This window comes from Sarcophilus harrisii, chromosome 1 (assembly GCF_902635505.1).
Source record: "Sarcophilus harrisii chromosome 1, mSarHar1.11, whole genome shotgun sequence".
NCBI lineage: Eukaryota > Metazoa > Chordata > Mammalia > Dasyuromorphia > Dasyuridae > Sarcophilus > Sarcophilus harrisii.
In genome coordinates, this window is record NC_045426.1 from 62176793 (window position 1) to 62199467 (window position 22675).

Consider the following 22675-nt stretch of genomic DNA (forward strand, 5'->3'; position numbering starts at 1 on the left):
GAAGGAGCTGAGGAGGGGGGTTTTGTTTGCCCTAACGCTGACCGAACACAGAACTAAGGCCGCCCTACGTTGCTGTAGAAAGTTTGGTTTGTACTTTTATAATGCTCCCCGTGCCGGGTTTGGAAGGATTGGGAATGGGAGAGGGAATCTTGGGGACTGAGCGCGGAGAGGAGAGGGTGAGGAAATCTCCAGGAGGGCCTGCCTAATGCCTGAGAAGAAAGTCCAAGAAATACGGGCTGGACTCAACTTGAATGGGAGGCTCGGCTTCAGGCGAGTGTCCAGGAACCGGCTGCAGGATCAGGCTGAATTGTAATGGTTCGGGATTCCTGCTACAGGGTTGGTGATAACCTTGTCCTGAGCTCTCGGCAAGGAAAGAAAACTGGCAACTCTGGCCAATGAGAGAGCTAAAGGAAAGGACCATTATTCGAGTTAACAGGACCGTGGGCTTGAGGAAATAATTAACAAGCATTTACTAAGACTTTCTACATTCCTGGTACTATCCTAGACAATGGTGTTACACAGAGGGAGGGGGGGAGAGGGGAAAGGAAGAAGAAAGCCCCTTCCTTCAAGATGCTTACACTCAATGGGGCGTGGAGAGAGGAGAAGACAACAGCGTGTACTTTATATAAAGAGATCCACAAAATACACGAAATAAATATGGGATCATTTTAGGAGGGTGAGATTACAGTGATCCTCAATTTTTTATTCTTGGTATCTTTACACTATTAAAAATTATTGAAAGATCTGTACAAAGAGTTTTTTATGTGAGTTATTTTTATAGATAGTTACCATATTAGAAATAAAAATTGAATTTGAATTTGTAGATCCTCTGAAAGGGTTTCAGAAAATCTCAGGATGTTCTGGAACTACTGGGATAAGAGAGCACCAGCAGATGGGGTAGTTTCTCTGATCAGTCTTACCTCGGGCTGGGAGTGGAGAGGACCGGGATTTGGGAGCTTGGTTGAAGGCATCGAGAATCTCTTTCCCAAGACCAAGAATGTACCTCTCGATTTACATTCATCCTGAAAAATCTGCGGTTCATTTGATTTTGTGAATATTCTTTGCGAGGAACTATTTGGAGTTAGACCAAAGTTGTAGAGGGGAAATTCGGAGGGACCTAAATGCCGATTTTCCTGGCTGTTTTATTCAAGGCACGGAGTCCTGGAGAGCCTTCAAGTACTAAATTCGTTCTTTCTTTTACAGATGAGGAAACTGAGACCCAAAGAATGGAAGAATATTGATCAACATTACATTTCAAATTAGTAGTAGAGCACTATTTGAACCCAGGTCTCCTGACTTTTAAATCCAGGAATCTTTCCCTAAATTTGTAAACGAAATAGCTGAACACCTTGGTAATGTTAAGGAGCTATCTATATTTTCTCAACTCTTATTATTTCAATTTCCCCTACCCAATCAAGAGAATGAGGATCACATACTACATTCCAGGCGTGGGGCTGTTTTTTTTTGGGGGGGTGTACGGTAATTAATTTCTTGTTTCTCACCTCCTAGTTCTTAGCACTTAACCTTTTCCCATCCTTCCATCTTATCCCAAAGATTGTACACTCTGGGAAGGAAAGAGCATACTAACAGTTGTTTCCTTACTGAAAATAGCCTTACTTGTCATTTTTGCTACTTCATCTTCAAATATTATATAAGTTATAGTTGAGGATGATGGAAAGCAAAATCTTGAATTCACTTCCTTGACTTTCATGAACCTTGCTAACTTGCTGCAGAATTGCCTCTTTGTAGATCAGGAAGAATCCCCCCTGGGCCTGTTTACAAAGTCTCAATCACCTGTTTGTCAGATGAGAGAAAAGGACTTTGGAATGATCTCAGTAATTAGTGGAGTCAAACGTTGGTGCTCACTTAAATAATTTGGATATTTGCCCAACTGTCGGTTTTATGCTAGGCACAGAGGCTCTGCCTGGAGGATCACTGAACAATACTAATCACATAACAAGATTAAGCAAAGAAAACTGTTGATTGAATGGGTTATTAAACAGGAGGACCTCTATTTGGGATCATTAGGTTGCATTCTCGGACAGTTAGAGTGCCAGCAGTCCTGGAAGCAGATCTAAGAAAGAATTTGAGAAAGATCTAAGCCTGAATTAGTGATATTGTTGGGGTGCTTCAGTCCCTTTTGCTCTCCCCACCCCTCCAGATAGTTTTGCTATTCTTCCAGCCCTTACAACTATCTTCCACCAGAGGATTTATCCTATAACAGAGATTTCTGCTCTTTTCCAATCTGAAGGATAGAACTGAAGGTTTCTGGTTTCTGGGAATATCTCCTAGACATTGAATAGGGTTAGTTCCAGATTGCTCATTTTGATGACCTGAACTCTTCTGTTCCAAGACCTCTCTCTGGGTTTGCCCCACTCCTACCTCAAATTGGCCCACATCTATATAACCCCAGAAAGACTCTGATTCCTGGGTTATCAAGCCCAGAGGACATTGACAGGAGAACTAATCTGATCTGGTTTTTATTTGTGGAAGAGGAAGACATACATAGCAGACTGACTGATCTTTTCTTCCTTGAAGTCACCTGTGAGGGTTATGTTGGCATTTTCTTCTTTAGTCAGGAGATAGTGGCCTCCTTTCTCTCCAGCAGCCCAATATGAATGGCACCTGGTACCTACCTCCCCAACTCTATTTTAGATAAAAGTATACCTCTGACTTCGAGGTTTCTGCTCAGTTCAGGGGCCTATAGAGTCACCAGCAGAACCCCAGCTTAGCTCCTTTTCCCACTTTCCTCAAGACTTGACTGGGAAAGTGGGGAATGACCCTCAAAGAGACAGATAGAAAAAAAACACAGACACAGACACAGAAGCAGACAGATCAAGACACACACACACAGAGGCTCTGACCTCCCAGCTGATTGGAGGTACCCAATTTACTTTCTTAAGTCCTCCTTGGTGTCCCTCTTTCCCACATGTTCTCCCTTTCCCTTCCTTTACCCTGATTTTCTTTCCAGCACTCCCAAAGATCCATCCTAGTTAAGTCTGATCTCCAGATGAATGAAGTCCATTGCCTCTGACCTGGCCGGGAATAGGGGACTCTGCTTGTTCCCCAGATCTTCTGCCCTTAACCCCCACTTTACAGCTTTAGTCTTCTGTCTCATTACCTTGCCCTCCAAGTCCTAGGCTTTGAGCTAAAGTGCAGCGTCTTGTGGTTAGCAACTTGGCCTTTAGTTTCTAACTGGAGAAACAGAGAACTTCCATTGGGAATTGAAGTCGAACTTGCCCTGGTAGGTCAGATGCAGCATTACCTTTTTCTGTTCTGCCCCCCCACATCGACCCCAATCTGTAAGGTAATTACTAAGCAGCCTCTCTCTTTGGTGGCTCTAGTGCCCAGAGATCAGGGACTGCTACTTCATGGCCTCTGTAATTTCTTTCTTACTCCTAGGGCTTGAACAAGGGCCTTAGGGAATGCTGGAAAAAATTAGGAACCCACCTCTGGCTTGGAGAGCTTAGGAGAATAGTGATGGTAGCTACCCTATGGGGCAGGGCTACTGCTAACAGAGCAAGGAGCTACAGCGAAGGCTAGAATCCAGCCTGGATAAACTTCCAAGTCCGGGGAGGGTGGGGGGGTCAGATCCATGTGACCCCTATTCGAAGACGCTCAGAACTCCTTTTCGGAAGTCCCTTCGGAAGATTTGGTTATCAATTTAAAGCCCCCGATTAAAACAGGAAAATGAATAAAGGCTTTGCAAAGGGAGTTCAAGAGCCAGATTTGGGGTTTTGAAGGGAAGAGGATGGTGGTCAATTACAGATTTCATTAACTGTCCCTACCCAGGGACGGGAACACAAAAGGGTCCGAGGATTCAGGGAATTGAGTAGACTTTGGGGCAGACCGGGCGCTTGAGGCCGAAAAACTGAGACTGTCCCTGTGCATCTGCGATGGGTTTTCTGGCTTTGAGACGAGGCAGAAAGAGGACCTCTTTTCTAGCCCCGCTGCTCCTCCCAACGAGGCCTCTCCTTCCTTGGGACTAGCGGTTAGTCTGGGCTGGGCAGCCGAGGAGGGGTGGGCGGGGGAGAAAGGACTGCCCTCTCTCTCTCCCGACCTCTTTCCCCTCCCCATTCCTTTCTTCCTCCTCCCCCTTCTACCATCAACCCCTCCCCCTCCCTGCCCAGCCCCCTTTCCTAGTCTCGGCCCCTGTTCTCCAAGTCTCGGCCTAAGGTGAAGGATATAATAGGCTCCGTTCTGTCTCCTCCCGGGAGGGGCGGAGAAAGCCCATCTCGGCGATGACGCGCGGGGGCGCGGGCCGCATGAGGCGCTGAGGCTGCCGGACCCCGGCTCAGTTCTCCCCACCAGAGCCCCCCTGGTCGTGCGCCTTTCCCCGGGGGCAGGATAGGAGGCCGGAGAACCCCAAACTGAGGAGCCTGCCCATAGAGGGGCGGGGACGGCAGCCAGCAGAGCCGTGAGAGCGCAGTCAGGGGAGCGGGCCCAGGCAGTCGGGAGAATGAGCGGGCGCCAGCCCTGGCCCCGGAGCAGCCCCCCAGGAACCTCAGTCATCGCTGCCATCTAGGGGCCGAAGGGGCCCCACTAGGCGGGAAGAGAAAGCGGAGGAGGCCGGTGGACTTCTAGGAGCCTGGCCGGAGAGCAGGATGCAGCGCCCCATGGAGCTGGGCGCCGCGCACTACTTCCCGGCCGAAGCATTCCCAGACCACCGCTCTCATCGCTACCGGAGCTTCATGATCGAAGAGATCCTCACCGATCCCCCCGACGCCAAGAGTGCTGCGCCCGCTGCAGCTGGTGAGCTACTCAAGTTCGGCGTGCAAGCATTGCTGTCCGCGCGGCCCTTCCACAGCCACCTGGGTACGTGCGGCCAAGCGGCGGGCGAGGCGGGCAGGGAAGGGCGGGGGCCAGCGGCCGTGAAGGGTCCCAGTTCTGCGGGGCCCAGGGCAATGGCGCAGAAGTGGTAGCCACCGAGCTGCTTTGCTCTGCTGCAATCAACCAGTCTTTCGGTCCATCCGTTAGCGAAGGAGTCAGTCTGCGAACTTGATTGGGGTGTAGAGAGACCCATCTTAGGTACAAAGGGATAAACAAAATAGAGAGCTGTGCACTTGGGTATTTGGCAATCTAATAAGGACTTGGTCTTGTCGGAGAATTTTGCTAGTTAGAACGGAGAGGAACGGGCCCTTTCCGAACCTCTCTTCCAGTTTCTTTGGTCCAGCAGCATTGGGCCCAAGCCTGATTCGGAGGAGGTACAAACCGGTCGATTTCTGTTTAGTATTCATCTTGTCGAATACTAAGAGTGCTTTGAAGTCTTCAAGGGAATGACTTTGTATGAATCAAGGGCAGGGGGAGAAGGCCAGAGAGAACAATGGTAGTATCAACTTTTTATATATAACTTCTCCTGATCCTTCTTGAGATCCCATGAATTGTCTTGAGAGCTATATAGGATCCAAGCACCAGGTTGCCCCATTTTGCCCTATTTCAGCACCCCTCAGTGGAGCTGGAGCGGTGAAAGGGTAGCTTCTCTGGTCTTTCTCTGGCACTCAAGATCTCAGACATTCAGATTCTGGGTCACTTTAGGCTGGACTTAGTGCCACCGATATTTGCCACGTCAAAGGGAACTAGGAGAGGAACTATTGGTCCCTGGGGGGGGAAAAGTAAATCGAGCTCGAGCCCCAGTTAAAGCAGTTGAGACCGCTTGATTTCGAAGGGTTTGAAAATGGAGAAAGAAAATGGTTGAGGTTCCTAATAAAAAGATGGTTAGAGTAAGATACTAAGGTGCTTTATCTTTGAGGCCTATTCTGCTAAATATATAAATTCTTTTTCCTGAAGACGTTTGTCTATGGCGTAGAGGATGAAGAGGATATTAGAACTGGACCAGGGTTGTTGGTCTGGGTTAGTAGTCACTGAATTTTTCTCCGGCCTGGACCAAAAAATCCTGAGCTCTTTGGATAGTCTGAAACCTTAAGAATTTCCCAAGCCCTTTGCTTTTGTTTCCTGAAGGAAATTAACAAGAATGAGTCTTCGAGGAATGAGGAATCTCAGCCACTCTAGAGAACCATCTCCTCTTACTCCCTCTGCTCTATGGGAAAAAATTTCCCAGGTCTAGTTCATCCAGATCCCTGAGGTGGAAATCACTTTTCCTATCCCTGTTGGTTTCCCATCGTTTCTGGGACAGTCAAGGATCTGGAGGTTCCTAAGAGGTTTGCTTGCAAGCAACAGTATTGATGACAGTCTTGGATTTGGGATGCTTGCCTTATTTTCTAATGAAATGCTTGTAATCAAATGTCATTTGAAACAAGATTAGGTTAAACTTTAATAGTCCATTATTAATATCAAGTACTTATATTTTATTAGAGAAGTTTATGAAAATGACATTTTGTTTTTCTTTTTAGTTTTAATATTGTCCTTCTTTTCCCCTTCTTCATTCTTTTCCGCTCTTTCCTGCTTCTTGTTTCTTCATCCTGCTTCTTTCTTTCCTGCTCATCCTATGGAAGCCATATTGGGACAACTGTAGTACAGGATTATTTCCTTTTTGTTTAAAAAAAGGGCCATTTGGGGAATTTTAGGTACTGAAAATATATTTAAAGCTTTAAATATTGGTGGAATGAGGAACAAAGGAAACTATAGGAATATTCATTTAGAAAAGGAATATTAAATTAAAATAGTTTAAAGTGATTTTTCCCCCTACGGGAAGAAAGCAAAAAAAACAAAAAACAAAAAACAAAAAACCAGAAGTGAAAAATCCCTTCTTTCAAGAGGAAGATTTGTTACTCAAAGATTCCTTACTCGGGAAAAACAAGAGCACTTCCTGCATATCTCCTTTTTCTGTGTAGGATTGGACAGGCCGGAATCTCCTGAGTTAACTTCGAGGTAGTACGGACATACATGGAGAATAGTCACGAGTTGAATTTAACCAGCGGATTATTCGTTGCTAGTCATTTATTTTACTGAAAAACCATTTCAAATTTAAGAACGCAGAAGCATTTTCGTGTTGAAGCGTCTGACCAGAGTAACAATTGTTACACACGCACACACATACGCACGCAGCAACAGCTTCATAAAGGACCCACATTTCCAGGCATTTATATAAACTAAATGTTTTACCATGTATATACATTTAACGTGCACAGAATTGGTATTCCGCGAGCATCCGTACACACTCCCGAACAGGTGTATATACATTTTTACATATTTATGCTCTTAACCCGTGTTTTCATACAAGTTTGAATTTTCTCTTTCCAAAGGTGGTTGGAAATATTCTAGCTAAAAAGTTCGATCTTGGAAAGCCAGGCAAACTGTCCCTCTTCCTAACTCAGTCAATGACTGTTGTTTTCGTCATGGCTTCTGGTTTTTCTGGGTTTTCGTTTCCCACGAATCAAAGGAGCTCAGAATCCTGGACTTCGGGATTCTGCCATTTTACGGTCAGAGAAGAAAGCGGGGTGGGGCTGGAGAAATATTACGGTAGCAGACGGTGATGGAGCTAGAGGAAGGAGTACTTAATTTGAGGGTTCCAGAGCCTCTGGGGAAGAGGAATCAGAAAAGGTTAGGGAAAGAGCCTCCCAAATTCCGGTTCCCAGGTCTCCCAGCTGGAGAGCCGATCAGAGGCAATAGAAGCGGGCTTTGATGACTCACCCACCGGGTTCGGATGAGCCAAGCTGGCGGCACCCTCGCTGCGGTCGGAGAATCTTGCGTGGGGCCGGCGCTGACTTGTCCCCCTCTTCTCTCCTCTCTCCCCTCTGGGTTTCTGTCTCCTGATTCTCCTGGCACCAGCGGTGCTGAAAGCAGAGCAAGCAGCTGTCTTCAAGTTCCCCCTAGCGCCCTTGGGCTGCTCCGGCCTGGGCTCTGCGCTGCTAGCCGCAGGCTCCGGGCTTCAAGGGGGCTCTGCCTCACCTCACCTCCCTCTGGAGCTGCACCTCCGTGGAAAGCTGGAGTCTGGCCCGGCCGAACCGGGAACCAAAGCCAAGAAGGGGCGGCGGAGCCGGACGGTTTTCACCGAACTGCAACTCATGGGCTTGGAGAAGCGCTTCGAAAAGCAGAAGTACCTTTCCACGCCGGACAGGTAGCGTCAAGGGCCTCTGCGGGGAACGGAGGAGTGGGGCGGGGAACGGAGGAGTGGGGCGGAGGAGCGGTCAGGGAAGCTGGGAGCTGGGGCCGGGAACGCACTCTTATTTCCTGGGTAGCGGGGCAAACCTGCCTTTTCGAGAGTGCAAGAGAAAGAAGCGGGGGGGGGGGGGGGGGGGGGGGGGGAGCCCATCTTGAAGGCATCCTTCGCTTTCGCGCTTCCACAGAATAGACCTCGCTGAATCTTTGGGCCTGAGCCAGCTGCAGGTGAAGACTTGGTACCAGAACAGGAGGATGAAGTGGAAGAAAATAGTGAGTGAGAGGCCCCAGAATCCCCCTCTACGACCCACTAGTTCCCGTCTTCTCTGTGTCCCCAGCAGTCTGGTGTTCCGGCAGCGGCCACGGCACATATCCGGGCCCCGTTACATCGAGAACAACCCTAGTTCTCGGAGAGCGGAGGGGTGGGGGGAGAAATGGCTTTCTGTCCAGAGGTTTCGGCATTCTAGTGTAGTCTAGCGTCGCCGAGTTTGAACGTAAGGGAGCTAGGAATAGAGGAAAACAGGCATTTGGTAACTGGAGGAAAGGGCGAGGAAAAGCAAAGACGGACCCTAGCAGCGTTTAATCCAGCGTAGAATTCGGGCAGCTAAAGAGAACGAGAGAGGTTAATTAGACCAAGATTCGGTCTCTCTCCCGGGTTCTGGGCTACTGTCAGAGCAAAGACACAGCTACTCGTCCTCTCTTCCTCGGACTTCTGTGGCTTAGCTTGCAAATGCTCAATCTCTCTTTTGGTCTACAGGTGTTACAGGGCGGTGGGCTCGAGTCCCCTACTAAACCCAAGGGGCGCCCCAAGAAGAACTCCATTCCCACCAGCGAACAGTTGACCGAGCAGGAGCGGGCTAAGGAGGCAGAGAAGCAGACGGAGAACCTGAGCTCGCCCTGTGAAGTCAATCAGGAGGAGTGAACTTGATCACCAAAATTCTTCAGCCTTACGGCGCAACCGACTGAATGGACGGTCAGTGCTCGACTCTGGGACTTCTTTCTCTCAGACAAACCAAAGACTTTCCCCGGGGTCTTTCCTCCCGAGAACCGGATTTAGCCTAGAGCACAAACTAAAAAGTGCCGGCCGTTGTTCGGGCGGGGACAGTTTTGCCACTCTCTTCCTCCCTGGGAAAAGACCAAGTCTCGGTCGCCTGCTCATTTCTCCGGACTAGGCTGATCTTACTTGGGGCAGTAATAAGATGGAGAGGAGTGTCTGCTGCTGAAAATATTTTTTTTTTGTTTATTAATTTCCTTTCGTTGTTTCTGCAAAACGGTCCTAATGGGAAACCCAAGGAAGCCAGAATTAAACAAACGGGGGAAAACACACCACCCGCCCAAGGAACAAAAGATCCTTCAAACGAATTTTATGATAGAGAAGAAATTTTTCCTGTTCCCTGCTGATGGGATATTTAAGATTGCGAAAACGCCCTAGCGGGTGGGGGCGCACGCGCACACTCACGGACACACAAGGTTCACACTCACTCACACTCACGCCCTTCAGGATCGGCCACTTCCTGGAAGGACTTCTTCGAGGTACAGGCGTACTGGGGGCCTCTGTTCGGTTCGGGAGTCCTAGGTTCGGAAGGGGAGCCAGGAGCAGCCCAGAAGTATCGGAGACCAAACCCAACCCAGATGCCTTCTCCGACGCTCGGCCTTATTCTGCGAAGATAGTGACTTATTCCAATAAAGTATTTTATGACACACGGGTTGAAGTTGGTGCTTCTGCAGTTCCCGCTGTCTTGTTGTGGCTGAGGCAGATTTCTCCTTAGCTTCCTTGGGCACCCGAGGTTGTGTGTGTGTGTGTGTGTGTGGGGGGGGGGGGGGGGGGGGGGGGGGGGGGGGGGGGGGGGGTTAGCAGATTCAAAGTAACTGCTGAAAAGGGTGCGGATGGGACAATTTGGTTTGATTTTTAAGATAACTTATGGGAAAAAAAATATTTTTGGAGGGTGGGGAATCTGAATCTTTTGCTCCAAAGCAGGTGTGCCTCCAGTCTAGGGCTGATGTCCAGGGAGCTATTTTTTGTATTGTTTATCTGGGTTATCATCCTAGTTTTCTGTTTGGCGTTTACTCTAGGATAAAAGTCTCTAAAAGGGAAAGTCTGAGATTCTCTCGCTCTTTTCAACTGTGAATCCCACTACAGCTCGGCAGGGAAAGGTCTCCACCAAACACCTGCCTTGAATAAAAGCAGTTGGACAGATTCAGAGGTTTTAGCCTTATACTAAACCTTGGTTGGGTGGGGAGGAGAACTGCGGAGCGGGAGATCCCTTAAGTCTCGGGATAAAGAGAATTTCTTTGTCTGACTAGATTCAGGATTTGAGTCTCAGTTACGTGGATTTTCCTTTTTTATTTTGGGTACCGAAGCTTTGTTTGAACTTGCACTGATGCCCGCCAGCGCCCCGGAAGGGGAAGCTCTCCCTGAAAACAATCACATAATTGGGTATTGAGGCATCGCCATGTGGACCGGCTGGCTTACTCATTTTTCTCTGTTGACTCTAGACGGGCCAGCTGGGGTTCTGGGTCACAATAGACCTGGAGGGACCGGCCAGCGTCTGTGTTATCTAGCTCCTCCAGCCTCATTGTCAGGCTTTTCCCGTGGCAGCTTGCAGTCCTTTCTATATGGTTTGGTTACAGAGCTAAAAGCCTGAGGTGCAATTATTCTCCATAGAACTTCGGCAGGAAAGTCAGAGCAGCACCTTCCGTGCGGCTAGGAGCGCCGCACCCCCTGACTCCCAGCAGAGCTCCCCATCTTTTATCCCCACCCTCACCCCATTCCCTGAGCAGTCTGGTCTGTGTTTTCTTACCTAGGCCTTTCCCCGAGTCAGTGCCCTGCTCAGCGTGACTAAACACTAAAGGCCCAGACTCCGGCGAGACTTTTTTTCGGGTTACATACATTCTAAGGTGTTCTTGCTCCCTTTCCTCCCCCAGGAATACAAGGCAAAGAACGACTGAAAGACCAAATTGGAGTGGGTTAAGCTTATTGAGGAGCCAGGCTTGGGATTTTAAATGTTTAGGGAGTTTCCTGTAAACAAATTTCTTCCACGGCTGCAATTATATGAATCAGAATCATAAATAACGCGTAGTAAACCCTGAGAAATTGAGGGATGCACCCAGTGTGATGAATCTAGTATGTGGGTCAGAGGCAAGATCTGAATTCAGGTCTCCTTGACTCCCTCTGGCTATCACTTCACGCAGTCCCTCAAATAACAGAAAACGAAAGGGGAAGAGTGATTTATAAAAGCACTCACAAATGCACTCTTTTCGTTGGAACATTTTAACGCGGGCTTGGGCGCAATGTTTTCAAGCTTCCATATTTTGCAAAATCCAAGGATTGGCCTAGATGGTCTCAAACGTCTCTCTCTAAATCCGCGATTTCTTAGGCAAGTGGCTTTCTAAAAACTAACCGCCGGCCTTCTCTTTTCGCTGTTAGGTCTACGTGGGCTAAACTGATGGTTCAGAATCAGATTTTTGGACTTGGAAGAGAACTTGGAGGTCATTTAATGACACGCTCTCCTTTTATTGACAAAGCAACCGAGTTCCCCAAAAGGTCAAATGAATAATACACAGGCGTGGAATCAGCTGAGCTCTTTTACTTTTATTCCCACCTCGGTCAGAGCCTCAGCCCCTTACCCAGATCGCACCCTTCTTTTGATTTGGGGCTGGGAGGGAGAGAGTGAAATCCTAGAACACCCCCCCCCCCCCCTTTTGGCCACGGCCTCTAGGGAGAAAGCGTCTCACTTTCCAAGCCCCAGGCCAGGAATTCAACAAGTTACCCGCCTGCCCACGTCCTCTCTAGCGCTAGTGCTGCAGCCTCGGCTACGAACACAGCAGGGGGCAGCATCGCCAGGTCTCCGAATGGGCGAGAAGGCCCTGTATTGTTTTTTTGTTTTTGTTTTTTTTTTTTCCTCTCTCTCCTTCTATGTTCCCTTCTTTCTCTGTCCCCCTTCCATCCCCACCCCCAACCCTTAGGGATTTTCTGCTGCCCGTTTTCTTTCCCCTCCGATTCCTGGGCCTCCAGATATCTACATCCCTTCCATTTACCTACGGAGGAAAGGAGAGAGCTGCGATGGTCTGGGAAGAACGCTGGGGAAGGTAAAAGGAGAAATCAATTCCCCCATTTCTTTCACTCTATTCAGGCTGACGCCAGATTGAAGTGAAAAGTGGAGAAAGGTCGAAAGGCATTCTGGGAGCCCCAGCTCTCAATCTCAGTCTGTAAGCATATGAATAGAGAAAGCAGGTTCAGTCTCTTGAGTTTCAGTTTCTGTAAATACAGAACTTTGGTAGAACTGGGGATGTGGATCGACAGCATTTAGTGAATTGGATAGGATTATTATTAAAAGCTTTTAGTCTCCTGAGCTCCCTTATCCCGGGGGCTACCAGACTGCAGACATAGCCAGGTTTGATCGTTGCTGGAAGTCTGGTTAAGAAGAATCGACCCATCGGGCTAAAAACGTTTCGGAGTCGGTTTAGCGCTTCTTTCCCGTTGCCCTGTAGCTCGTAGGCTTGAGCAAAAATGGCCAGAGTGCAGGGGAAAGTTTCCTAGAGCAACCTTCTCTCAGGGCAAGAACAGAGGTAGCTGGAACAGTCTAGGAGCTCCGAGGAGTTTGGCCTGGGGCTACGCGTGGTGGCTTGCGGCCCAGGGAGAATTTGAGGGGACAGATTCTTCCTGAGCACTGAGCTGAGGCGGTTCACAGCGATGTGCAGGAAGACGTTTCTTCAACCACTGGGACGCTGCTTGGCTCACATTCTCCGAGAAGGGCAAAGGGGTTGGGCAACCTTAGCTTCTAGGAGTGAGAAAGGGACCTGGGATGCGTGTGTGTGTGTAAGCATCTATATTAAAGAACCATTAAGGTAAAACCTAAAGAGACTTCAGAGATCGAGTTTACTCCCTTTTTTTTCCTCCCGTGGGAAACTGTGAACCAGAGAAGTGATCACCCTACGGTTATGCAGTTAGTAGGCCCCAACCGGGCTTTGTCAGTTTCCTAATTCCAATTCTGTATTGACACCTTCCTTCTAAATCCATTCCCAAAGCGTCTTCCAATGTTTCCTTTCCTGCCCTTTAGTCGGGGCGCGTTTAGCAGGGGATGAGATGCGAGAAGGAGGAAGAATCACTCATAGGTTATGATCTGGCCTTCTCTTTTCTCTCTCCTCCAACCTCTGAAACATCTTGGAAGAATCACTTAGGACCTTGAAAAACAGTAGAAAAAGCCTATGCTCTCCTCAAGCTGCAAACCCCCACACTCCTTTCCCCATACCCTCGGGCGCTGGCCAGTTTCCCGGTAGAGACAATAGAACTCCTCTTCTCAGAATCTTCTTCGCTCCTTCAAGAACATTTATTAACTTCCACAACAAGACAAACACCTCCAAAAGTTTCTTACGTTGTCCGGGTTTCTCTCCGTAAATGCCAGGGATCAACTGAGATCTTGACGGATCTCGTTTGTGAGAGGAGAGAAGGCAGTTTAGGGCTCGTGGTGCGCTCTATGCTGAAATCAGAGGAACTGGATTCAGTTTTGATTGTATCATTTGGTACCGCCTGTAACCTTGGCCAGATCACGTCTCCTTTCAGGAACTCAGTTTCCTCTTTTGTAGGATTGAGGGGCTCGGACTAGATGATCTCTAAGATCCGTTTCATAAACTCAGGTTATGATTTTATGGTATCTTACTCAAATTGATTCCCTTCCCATTGCTGAGGGAATAACGTAGGTTTACGCCAGAGGGATATGGGAAAGTATAGGGTACAAGCCAGTGTACGGCAATCTGAAGCGAGGGAATGAGAAGAAGCAATTGCTTACTTGCCTTTTTTGGATAGAAAGAAAGAGAGCATCGGTATCCCAGACCATGTAGTCTGGTATCTCAGGAGAGGGACTTCTCAATTTGGGTTCAGGCCCCCCGCCTAGTTTCGGCTGCATTTCTGCAGTTTGATAGAGGCGGTTTGTTTTATTATTATTATTATTATTATTTTAACATGGGTCAACAGATTGTGCCTAGACTTGACAGGAGGCCATAGCAACCCCAATTAGACCTAGCCCCTTAAGTTCAGCGTACAGATCTTCCAGCGAGTCTATTTGAGGAAAGTCAACTCCTCTGGGCCCCTATAGACTTCCTTGAGATTACATACTGCGAAAAAGGACTTCAGAAACTAGTCCAATCCCCTCATCTCTATAGAGTAGAAAACCAAGGCCTAGAAAGAAGAAATATCTGGAGGGAATTAGGGCAGAACAAAGTTTCAAATCCACTTATGCTCCCCACCTTCAAAGCCCCCAGATAATCGAAGGCTCCAGATAGGACCCACTTTGGTACGGTGGTTAAGATGCTGTATTTGCATTTCCAGTGAGGAAAAAAAAATAACAACATAGAATCATTGATTATAAAGTTGGAAGTGTTCCTAGAGTCCATTTAGACCAACTCTTTTATCTCCCAGATTAGAGGCTCAGAGGAATTAAATGACTTGTCCGCATCACGAAAGATATTATTCACAGAGCCAGCCTTCAAGCCCAAGTCGCTTAATTCTAAACGCTGTCTCTCTTCACTGCTCTGTACATACTGTCTCTCCTGGGTCCACATCTTGATTCTGTCATAACTACTTGGGCGACCTTTGGCAAATCACGGCACCTGTGTAATTTATTTCTTCATCTGTAGAATGAGGGGTGTGGATCAGATGCTCTATAATGTCCTTTCCAATTCTAAATCTATGACCACCGTTGTCTTCCCAATTTCCCGGCAGTTTTAGAGTTGAGTGACTTGAGATCACGCTAAGTCAGAAGGGGTGGTGTGGACCTTATTGCACAGTTCACTGCACCACGGCACCCCTCCAGCCCGGTCCTTTAATCATCGAAAGGGATATTTAAAAGCCCATTTGGCATCTTGCCCTGGCAGGTGGTCCAGGCAGCTTGGCCTGGGGCTTACTCCGACAGATTGCTGGCCTGCCTGCCTCCCTCCCTTCCTGCTTCTACTCTGGGAAGAAAGACACGTAGACAGGCTTGTTTCAAAAGTGGGGCTCCATCCAGAATCCCCAGGATGTCTTGACCTCTGAGTCCCTGTTTATGTGGGGTCCCAGTTGGATTGTACTAAGTGGAGGAGACGGGGAAGTCATCATTCCGAGAGCCGAGAACCCGAGCCTGTCCCGCTACCAGCCGGGACCTCCCCAGGAGCGGCCCGGGTCTCCGCACAGAGACCCTCGTCAATCCTGAGCTCCAGGACCGCTGCTCGGGTCACTCCCGTAATGCTTAGAGAATTCTTTCCTTCCGCGTCTCAGTTCCGAGCTCCACTTAGCCAAGAGATGCTTGATATCCGACGGGGAGATCTGGGGGTCGGGAGAACAAGGTGGGAAGCGGGCCAGGGGCCGGCGGGGCCCGGACTCAGGAGCCATGGCCGGGCGCCGGGGCTGTAAGCTTTGAAGTGTTCTCCTAGGCTCCTGACAGCCTCGGAAAAACCTGTCAGTCCTTAGCTTAAATGTGTTTATTTTAACATGAACATCTATTTTGCAAGCGTCGCGGAGCACAAGACGAAGGCACGTGATCTGAGCCTCAACGTATCGAGTGTTGCCGAGACGTTCTTGAAATGTAATGAATTGATAAAAACAATATTTCTTAAAGTAAGCAACATTTCCAGCTAATGCGATCCGTTGCCACGGCGTGTTAACGGCTACAAAATCTGCAGCTTAGGTTTAATTCAGACCCAGTAATTTGCTTTTTTTTTTTTTTTTTGCTTTTTTTTTTTTTTCATAAGGATGCAATTTTCTGCATGCTTTAAAACATTATATGGGCATTTGACTGACACAACATATGAAATACATTATAGGTACTTAGACAACCAACAAATCTCAGACTCAGGGACGTCGTGCGGGATAAGCAGGGAGGGTATTTTCTCGGGCCCTTTTGATAACAGGAATACGGCGCCCGGCTCGGTTTCTGAAATAGGCCCGGGCTTCGTGCTCGGGACTAAATCCGCCTTCTTTGCCTGGGCCGGGCCCTCGGTCCCGCGGAAGCGTCCGCAGCTCTACTTAGCGCTGCGCATTTGTATTTGGGGGCAATGACATAGGCCGAGCACGTTAATTTGTAACCAGTAACAGTATCCAGGTCGTTAGGCTTAGTAAGGAGGAAACAAATAAACAAGAGTAGCTCGTTTAGCTTTGGGGAGTCCGGGTGTGTATACCCACGAGACTTTGAACAGCTCGGTGGGACGGCTGAGGGATACCGGACAAAGAACTGATTTTGGACTTAAAATGTGGTCTCATATCCCAGATTTTTCTCTTTAACCCACTATGTGACCTTGGTCAACCAACATTTCCTGTTAAGCAACTACTATGGGTTAAATACTGTGGTAGAATCTAAGAATATATGTGCATGTGTATATGTATGTATCACACACACACACGCACGAGTCTCTGCCCTAAGGAAATGTACATTGTCTGGACAAATCTCCTAGAGCTTTGATTTATTTTTAAGGAAAATGAAGGGATTAGAAATCCTTATCATTTATTTTTTTTATTTTTTTATTTTTTTAATCCTTATCATTTAGATATGACTAACGGAGCAGCCCTTAATATTAATATCACTTCCTTTGGGACAAAATACTTTATTAATGCAATGGATTTTTTGGCCCGTCGTATTCCACTATAGACTGACTCATTGTTGACTCATAACAGTCACTCTTTCAGTGGCTCTATGTTGTGATCCCTGTTCAGTCCCCATAGTCCTCTTTTTGGATGTGGATGGCTCTCTCCATCACAAATCTATTGGTATTGGCCTGAATGTGAATCATGCCACATCACCGTAGCCCCTTATTTATGCAGTTTATTATTTGAACCCAAATGTCGGAATTCCCATTTTTAAAATGAAATTTCATCCTGTTATATTAAGCTTATCTTATTTTTGGATTCCAACTCTATCTTCCAATATATTAGATACTAAACCTTGGTTATGTGTACCTTTTTTCTCTTACTACATCAGAGAGCACCTTGTGTAGCCATATTTCTCTCATATAACTTTCCTTTTTACTCTTCATTAGGATAATTGTCCATTTTTGCTGCACAATTTCAGTTTTGAGAATATGCCATTCTCTTGAGCCATCTATACTTTTCAAGACTAAGACAATAGGATTTATAATGAAAAAAGGTTGTTTTTCCTAAATTTTGGTGAACTGGAAGTTGTATTGAATTATTCTATTTTCTTTTTTAAAAGTTTTAAAATTAGCTTTCTACTTTCAAAATATAAGCAAAGGGTGTTTTCAACATTCACACTTGCAAAATTTTGTATTCCAAATTTTTCTCCCTTCCTCCCCACTTCCCCCATTCCCTAGAGAATAAGTAATTAAATATAGGTTAAATGCATTTCCACATTTATCATGCTGAACAAGAAAAATCATATCAAAAAAGGAAAAAAATGAGAAAGAAAAAAATCTAACAATAAGAACAAAAAGGTGAAAATACCATGTTGTGATACATATTCAGTCCCCATAGTCCTCTTTCTGGATGCAGATGGCTCTCTCCATTACAAATCTAATGGAATTGGCCTGAATCACCTCATTGTTGAAAAGAGCCACGTTTATCACGGTTGATCATCACATAATCTTGTTTCTGTGTACAAAGTTGTCTTGGTTCTACTTACTTCACTTAGCATCAATAAGTCCCTCCAGGCCTTTCTGAAATCATCCAGCTGATCATTTCTTATATATCATAACTTATTCAGCCATTCTGAATTATTCCCTTTTCTAAATGATAGAGGGAAAGATCTTTAGTTAGATGGGATGTGGTTTTTTTTTTTATTCTTTCCTTTCTTTGAGTTGAGGAAGATTATGATATATAAATAGTTTTAAAATTAGTGGAGTGAAATATTTCCAGTCCACTGGCAATCTCCAGGCTTATTGATTCAAATTGACTGAGAATTAATTCATATTGGCATTTGGTCCTGAGCATACTCAGAGAGCTGCAATTGAGTCAGTAGGCGTATAGAAATCTGGAAGGTAAGGTGTGATGGTGGAGACACTCCACATGAACTCTGGAATAAAAGTGTTAAGAAAGCTTGGAACAGCCTCGTTGAGAAATGGTTTAAAGAATCAATTAGGGAGGAGTAAAGAGATTTTCTTCCTTTATGAGAGTCCAGTTAAGACTGGGCAACATGAATTTGTGGACTCTGTTGGCTCAGTAGAGTGATTTCCTCCAGCTTCAATCATTTCAGAGTTTTTGATTGTTATGAAATAGAACACTTGTGGATGATGGTGAGAGCAACACTAGCTGAGGAAGGGCTATGAAGCAGGTTGTGGGAATTGAGAAGATTGTGGAATTGGGAGATAGGGTGTTTGAGGGACCTCAGATTCTCTACCATAAGGCAGAAGTTTGAGTGAGTTCTGGATGGAACTAAAGACTGTGAGCCAGATACTGAACACTTGGAGAAATAGAGAAGTATATCCAGGGAACAGATAAATAACTGATACTAAAATCTTAATTGGATAGTATATTTTAGGGTAGTGAACTTTAAAGGAGAAGTTGATGAGTAAAGATGGAAAATAGAGGTTCTGGAAATGGTAGTGGGGCACAAGGAATATTATGACTTCTCTAGATCTAGTATGCTGAGCATTAGAGAAAGTGCAATCAGTGTTGGAGAGAGTAACTAGAGAGTATCTTTGTGTGGGGAAAAATTAGATACTTGTGAGTTAGAGTAGGTAGAAGAAACCTGGGAAGAGGAGGTTTAAAATGAGGAGAAACTTGTTAATCATGAAATGAGAATTCCAGAGGGCCTTGGGAACAGAAGTGGAGTGGACATTTTGCGGCATGAGGCTGAGGTGAATGGGGATGAGAGAATGAGAAGTGGTAGTTAAAGAGGGATATGGCTTACATTTAGACAGCCTGATGATTCATTATCACAGAGATTTTGAAAATGAGAGAAAGAGAAATGACTGGAACCTTAACTATCACTTAATAATGAAATAAAACTAACCCATCCCCAAAAGAAAAAGATACTCTGAAAAAGAAGTCCTTTCCTAAGAGATGAAGCCTTAGTTATCCAGGGCCTCATAATTGGCCCTTAGTTCATTTCTATGAAATACTGGGGGTACCTTTTGCAGGTATTTCCCCAGAAAAGAATATAAGTTCCTTAAGAATAGGAAGTCTTTCTATATCTGTCTTTGTCTCTCTCTGCTTCTCTCTGTCTCTGTCTCTCTTTCTCCCTCCTCTCTGTCTCTTTTTGTCTGTCTGTCTCTGTCTCTCTCTCTGTCTCTCTGTCTCTGTCTCTCTCTCTCTCTCTCTCTCTCTCTCTCTCTCTCTCTCTCTCTCTCTCTCTCTCTTTGTGTCTCTATCTTTCTCCTATATTCTCTGCAGTTAGCACAATGCCTGCCAATAACAACACTTACATAGCTGCCATTTAATTGATTGATATGATAATTTCACTCGTGTGGTACAGTATTTTGAAAGAGATTCTCTCACAAAAGCTTTCTGTTTCCCTCCTTGATCATAGCTAAGCTGTCTGTTAAATGCAGTTATTCTGGAAAATCTCTGAGAGTCCAGATTCTTGGGTGGAGTTTTTTCTTTCCTCCTACATCAAGATCTATTATTTCCCCATATTTCAGTGTTTTGTTGTGTTTCTAATTTAAAAAGTGAAAAGAGGTGTGTTGATCTTGAGAGAGAAAGGGTCATGTCTGATGTGGTTTGGGGATGAATTCTAAGTCCCCAGTTTCTCAAACCACTTAACCTCCAGGATGTCCATAGCTGTTAATTAACACAGGAGCTGACAACATTGAACCAAAGGAAAGGATCTTGGAGACGCCTGTCTCTCTTCCTTGCCCAGCTTTGTTGAGAGAAAATGCTTTAGAAAACACTGGCATTTCACCAACCTGTGGCTCCAGGGAGCCCAGAATAGCCAGTATTTCTCTAGTGGGCCCCCAATCCCTCCTTATGCTTTTTACTATTCTTCACACTTTGGTCTCCTTCAAACAGAGCATCTACATCATAGTGAAGGGCTAAGAAATTGGGAAGAGGCATTGGATTAAACAATCTCCTGATTCTAGAAATCTATGATTTTGTGAAAAGCCAATTGTGTCACTGTATCACCAATTTAGGGAAAGGGACTGAAGAGAATATTTTGTCAAGTAATATCTCTTTTTAAAATGAAAATTGAAATCCAGAAAAGTAAAGTGATGAATCCAAGATCATGTGGGTAATGATAGCAGTATTTGAACCCAAGGCCTCCCATTATTTCTAGGGTACATATGACTGGGAAACCCCTTCTGCAAACAGACATGAGATTAGAACCAAAAAGTACCTTAGGAATCATCTAGTCTGATTCCTAATCATACAGATAAGAATATTATTTCCTAGAGAGTTGAAATGAATTGTCCAAAGTTTACTTAATTAGTAAATGACAGAGCTGGAATGAAAACCAGGTTTTCTGATTCCAAACTCAGTTTTCAGTCCACTATACTATACTGGAGTCCTCACAGCTAAGAAAAACCCAATTAAAGGCTGAATATGAAAAAAGAAAATATTCAAGAGGAAATGTAGTTGTCTTAAAGGATGAATGTGGCTGCACATGGAACTCACCAACCAACTTAGACAAGGGAGAAAAAATCTAAAAAGAATAAATTAGAGTAGGTGGCAATATAAAACCATGTTGTAATCTTGCCAGGAATGTCCAAAGTTCAGAATGGGTTGAGGCTGGCAGGGGAAACTAAAGGCAATGCAAAAGGTTTGATCAAAAGCTTTTTTTTAGAGCAAAGAGAATTAACTATCAAAGCAGTTCAAGGTACGTATGAGGATGATAATTGACAAATGAAAAAATGAAAAGCTGTTCAGTTCTATATACTTAAAAGAAGAGAACAAAAATGGCTAATAGTTGATACCCAAAATAAATAGGTAAGCACTAAACTGAGCCTGAACTGTCACCCACCCACATAAACTATATCTTTGGATGGGGAGGGGGGGGGATGAAACAAGCATTTATTAAGCTCCTAATATGTTCCATGCATTGTGCCAAGTGTTTTACAGATAATATCTCATTTGATATTTACATCAACCCAGGGATGCTTGTGCTATTATTATCCTCATTTTACAGTTGAAGAAACTGAGGTTAATTGACCTTTCCAAGTCTACAGCTACTATCGGTCTGAGGCTGGATTCTATGTGGCCTTCTCTACTCCAGGTCCAACACTCTTTGCATTGTGCTTGTAAGATTTTAGCCAAGTTACCCCATGACATTTGGAAAGTTTTAGAGAATGGGAGAGATAATAAAGAACTGGAGGAGAACAAATATCATAATTTTTAAAAAAGGGAGGGAAGAGAAAGGAATTGGCAAAACTATATATCTGTAAGTTTTGAGTTGGATTCCTGGCAAAATTCTAGCATGTGGTATTAAGGATGTGGTTAGCGTGCACACAGAAAAGATGTGATTACCAAAGTCTGGCATGACTTTATCAAGAATGGGTCATGCCAGACTAAGCTTATTTCCTTTTTTAATAGGATAGATCAATAAAAGGCTAAGCAGTTATAGTTTACTTTGGATTTCAGCTAAATATTTGATCAATTGTCCTGTTATATTTTATAGGAAAGATTAAAAGATGTGAACTAGATGATATTACCATTAGATAAATTCAGAAATGGCTGAACAGCCAATTCCAAAGAGGGATTGATGATTCGTTGTCAACTTGAAGAGTATTTTCCACTGGAAGCCCCTATGTTTCTATCTGTGGTGTTTAACACTTAGCAATAACTTAAATAAAAGCACAGATGGCAAGAGATACATAATTTTCAAATGATACATAGCTAACTGATAGGTACAACTAACAGTGAATGACAGAATTAGTGTCAAAAATATATTAACCAACCAAAACATTGGGTTCAACTTAGTAAAATTAATTTTAATAGAAATATAAAAGCTTGTCCTTGGGTTAAAATTTGGCTTCACAAGTAAAAGATGAGGAAGACTTGATTAGAGAGCAGATTTTGGTGGGCTGCAATCTAAATGGGAATCAACAGCATGGTATTGAAAGTCATATAAGCTAATGCTATCTTTGGCTGCATTAAGAGGGGCCCGCCTTCCAGGAACAAGTTGCTGATTGTCTCTGTTCTCATCAGACCATAGACTTTAGTGTTGTGCTTAGTTCTGGGCACCATATTTTAGAAGGAACTCTGATAGACTTCAGAGCTTCTAGAAGAGGTCAGTCAGAATAATTAAAGATCTTGCATTTAAGCCATAAGAGGATCTGTCCAAGAAACTGAGGATGTTTAACAAAGAGAAGAGATATCTCAGGGAAATGTGAAAGTTGTCTTCAAGTATTTAAATAAACATTGTCACATGGAAGAGGGATTAAATTTATTCTACTTGGGTTCTAGAGGATGGATCTGGGAGGGATAAACAGATGGTTCAAAGAGACAAATTTGGACACAATGTCAGGCAAATTTTCTACCAATGTTACACAAAATAAACTACTTCAGGAATAAGCTACCTCAGTAACTTTTGTTTTGTGGTGATGGGGAGATGCAATTATAGGATCATGCTCACCAGAAGTTTTTAGGCAAAATGGGGGAGAACCAAGTTATAAATTCTAAAGTGGATTCCTTTTCAGGTTGTGTTGGATGACTGAAGCCCCTTCCAATGGAAACGTTATGATTTTGCATCTAGAGCTCTTC

At 45.1% G+C, this 22675-nt stretch overlaps 1 protein-coding gene across 1 annotated transcript; it reads left to right on the plus strand.

Moving 5' to 3' along the window:
• The first annotated feature begins 4140 nt into the window (after nt 1-4140).
• On the plus strand, nt 4141-9763 carry BARX1 (BARX homeobox 1). Its single transcript, XM_003762517.2, has 4 exons — nt 4141-4815; nt 7729-8017; nt 8247-8331; nt 8816-9763. The coding sequence occupies exons 1-4, from the start codon at nt 4605-4607 to the stop codon at nt 8978-8980; spliced, it is 750 nt and encodes a 249-aa protein (XP_003762565.1). The 5' UTR covers nt 4141-4604; the 3' UTR covers nt 8981-9763.
• The last annotated feature ends 12912 nt before the right edge of the window (nt 9764-22675 follow it).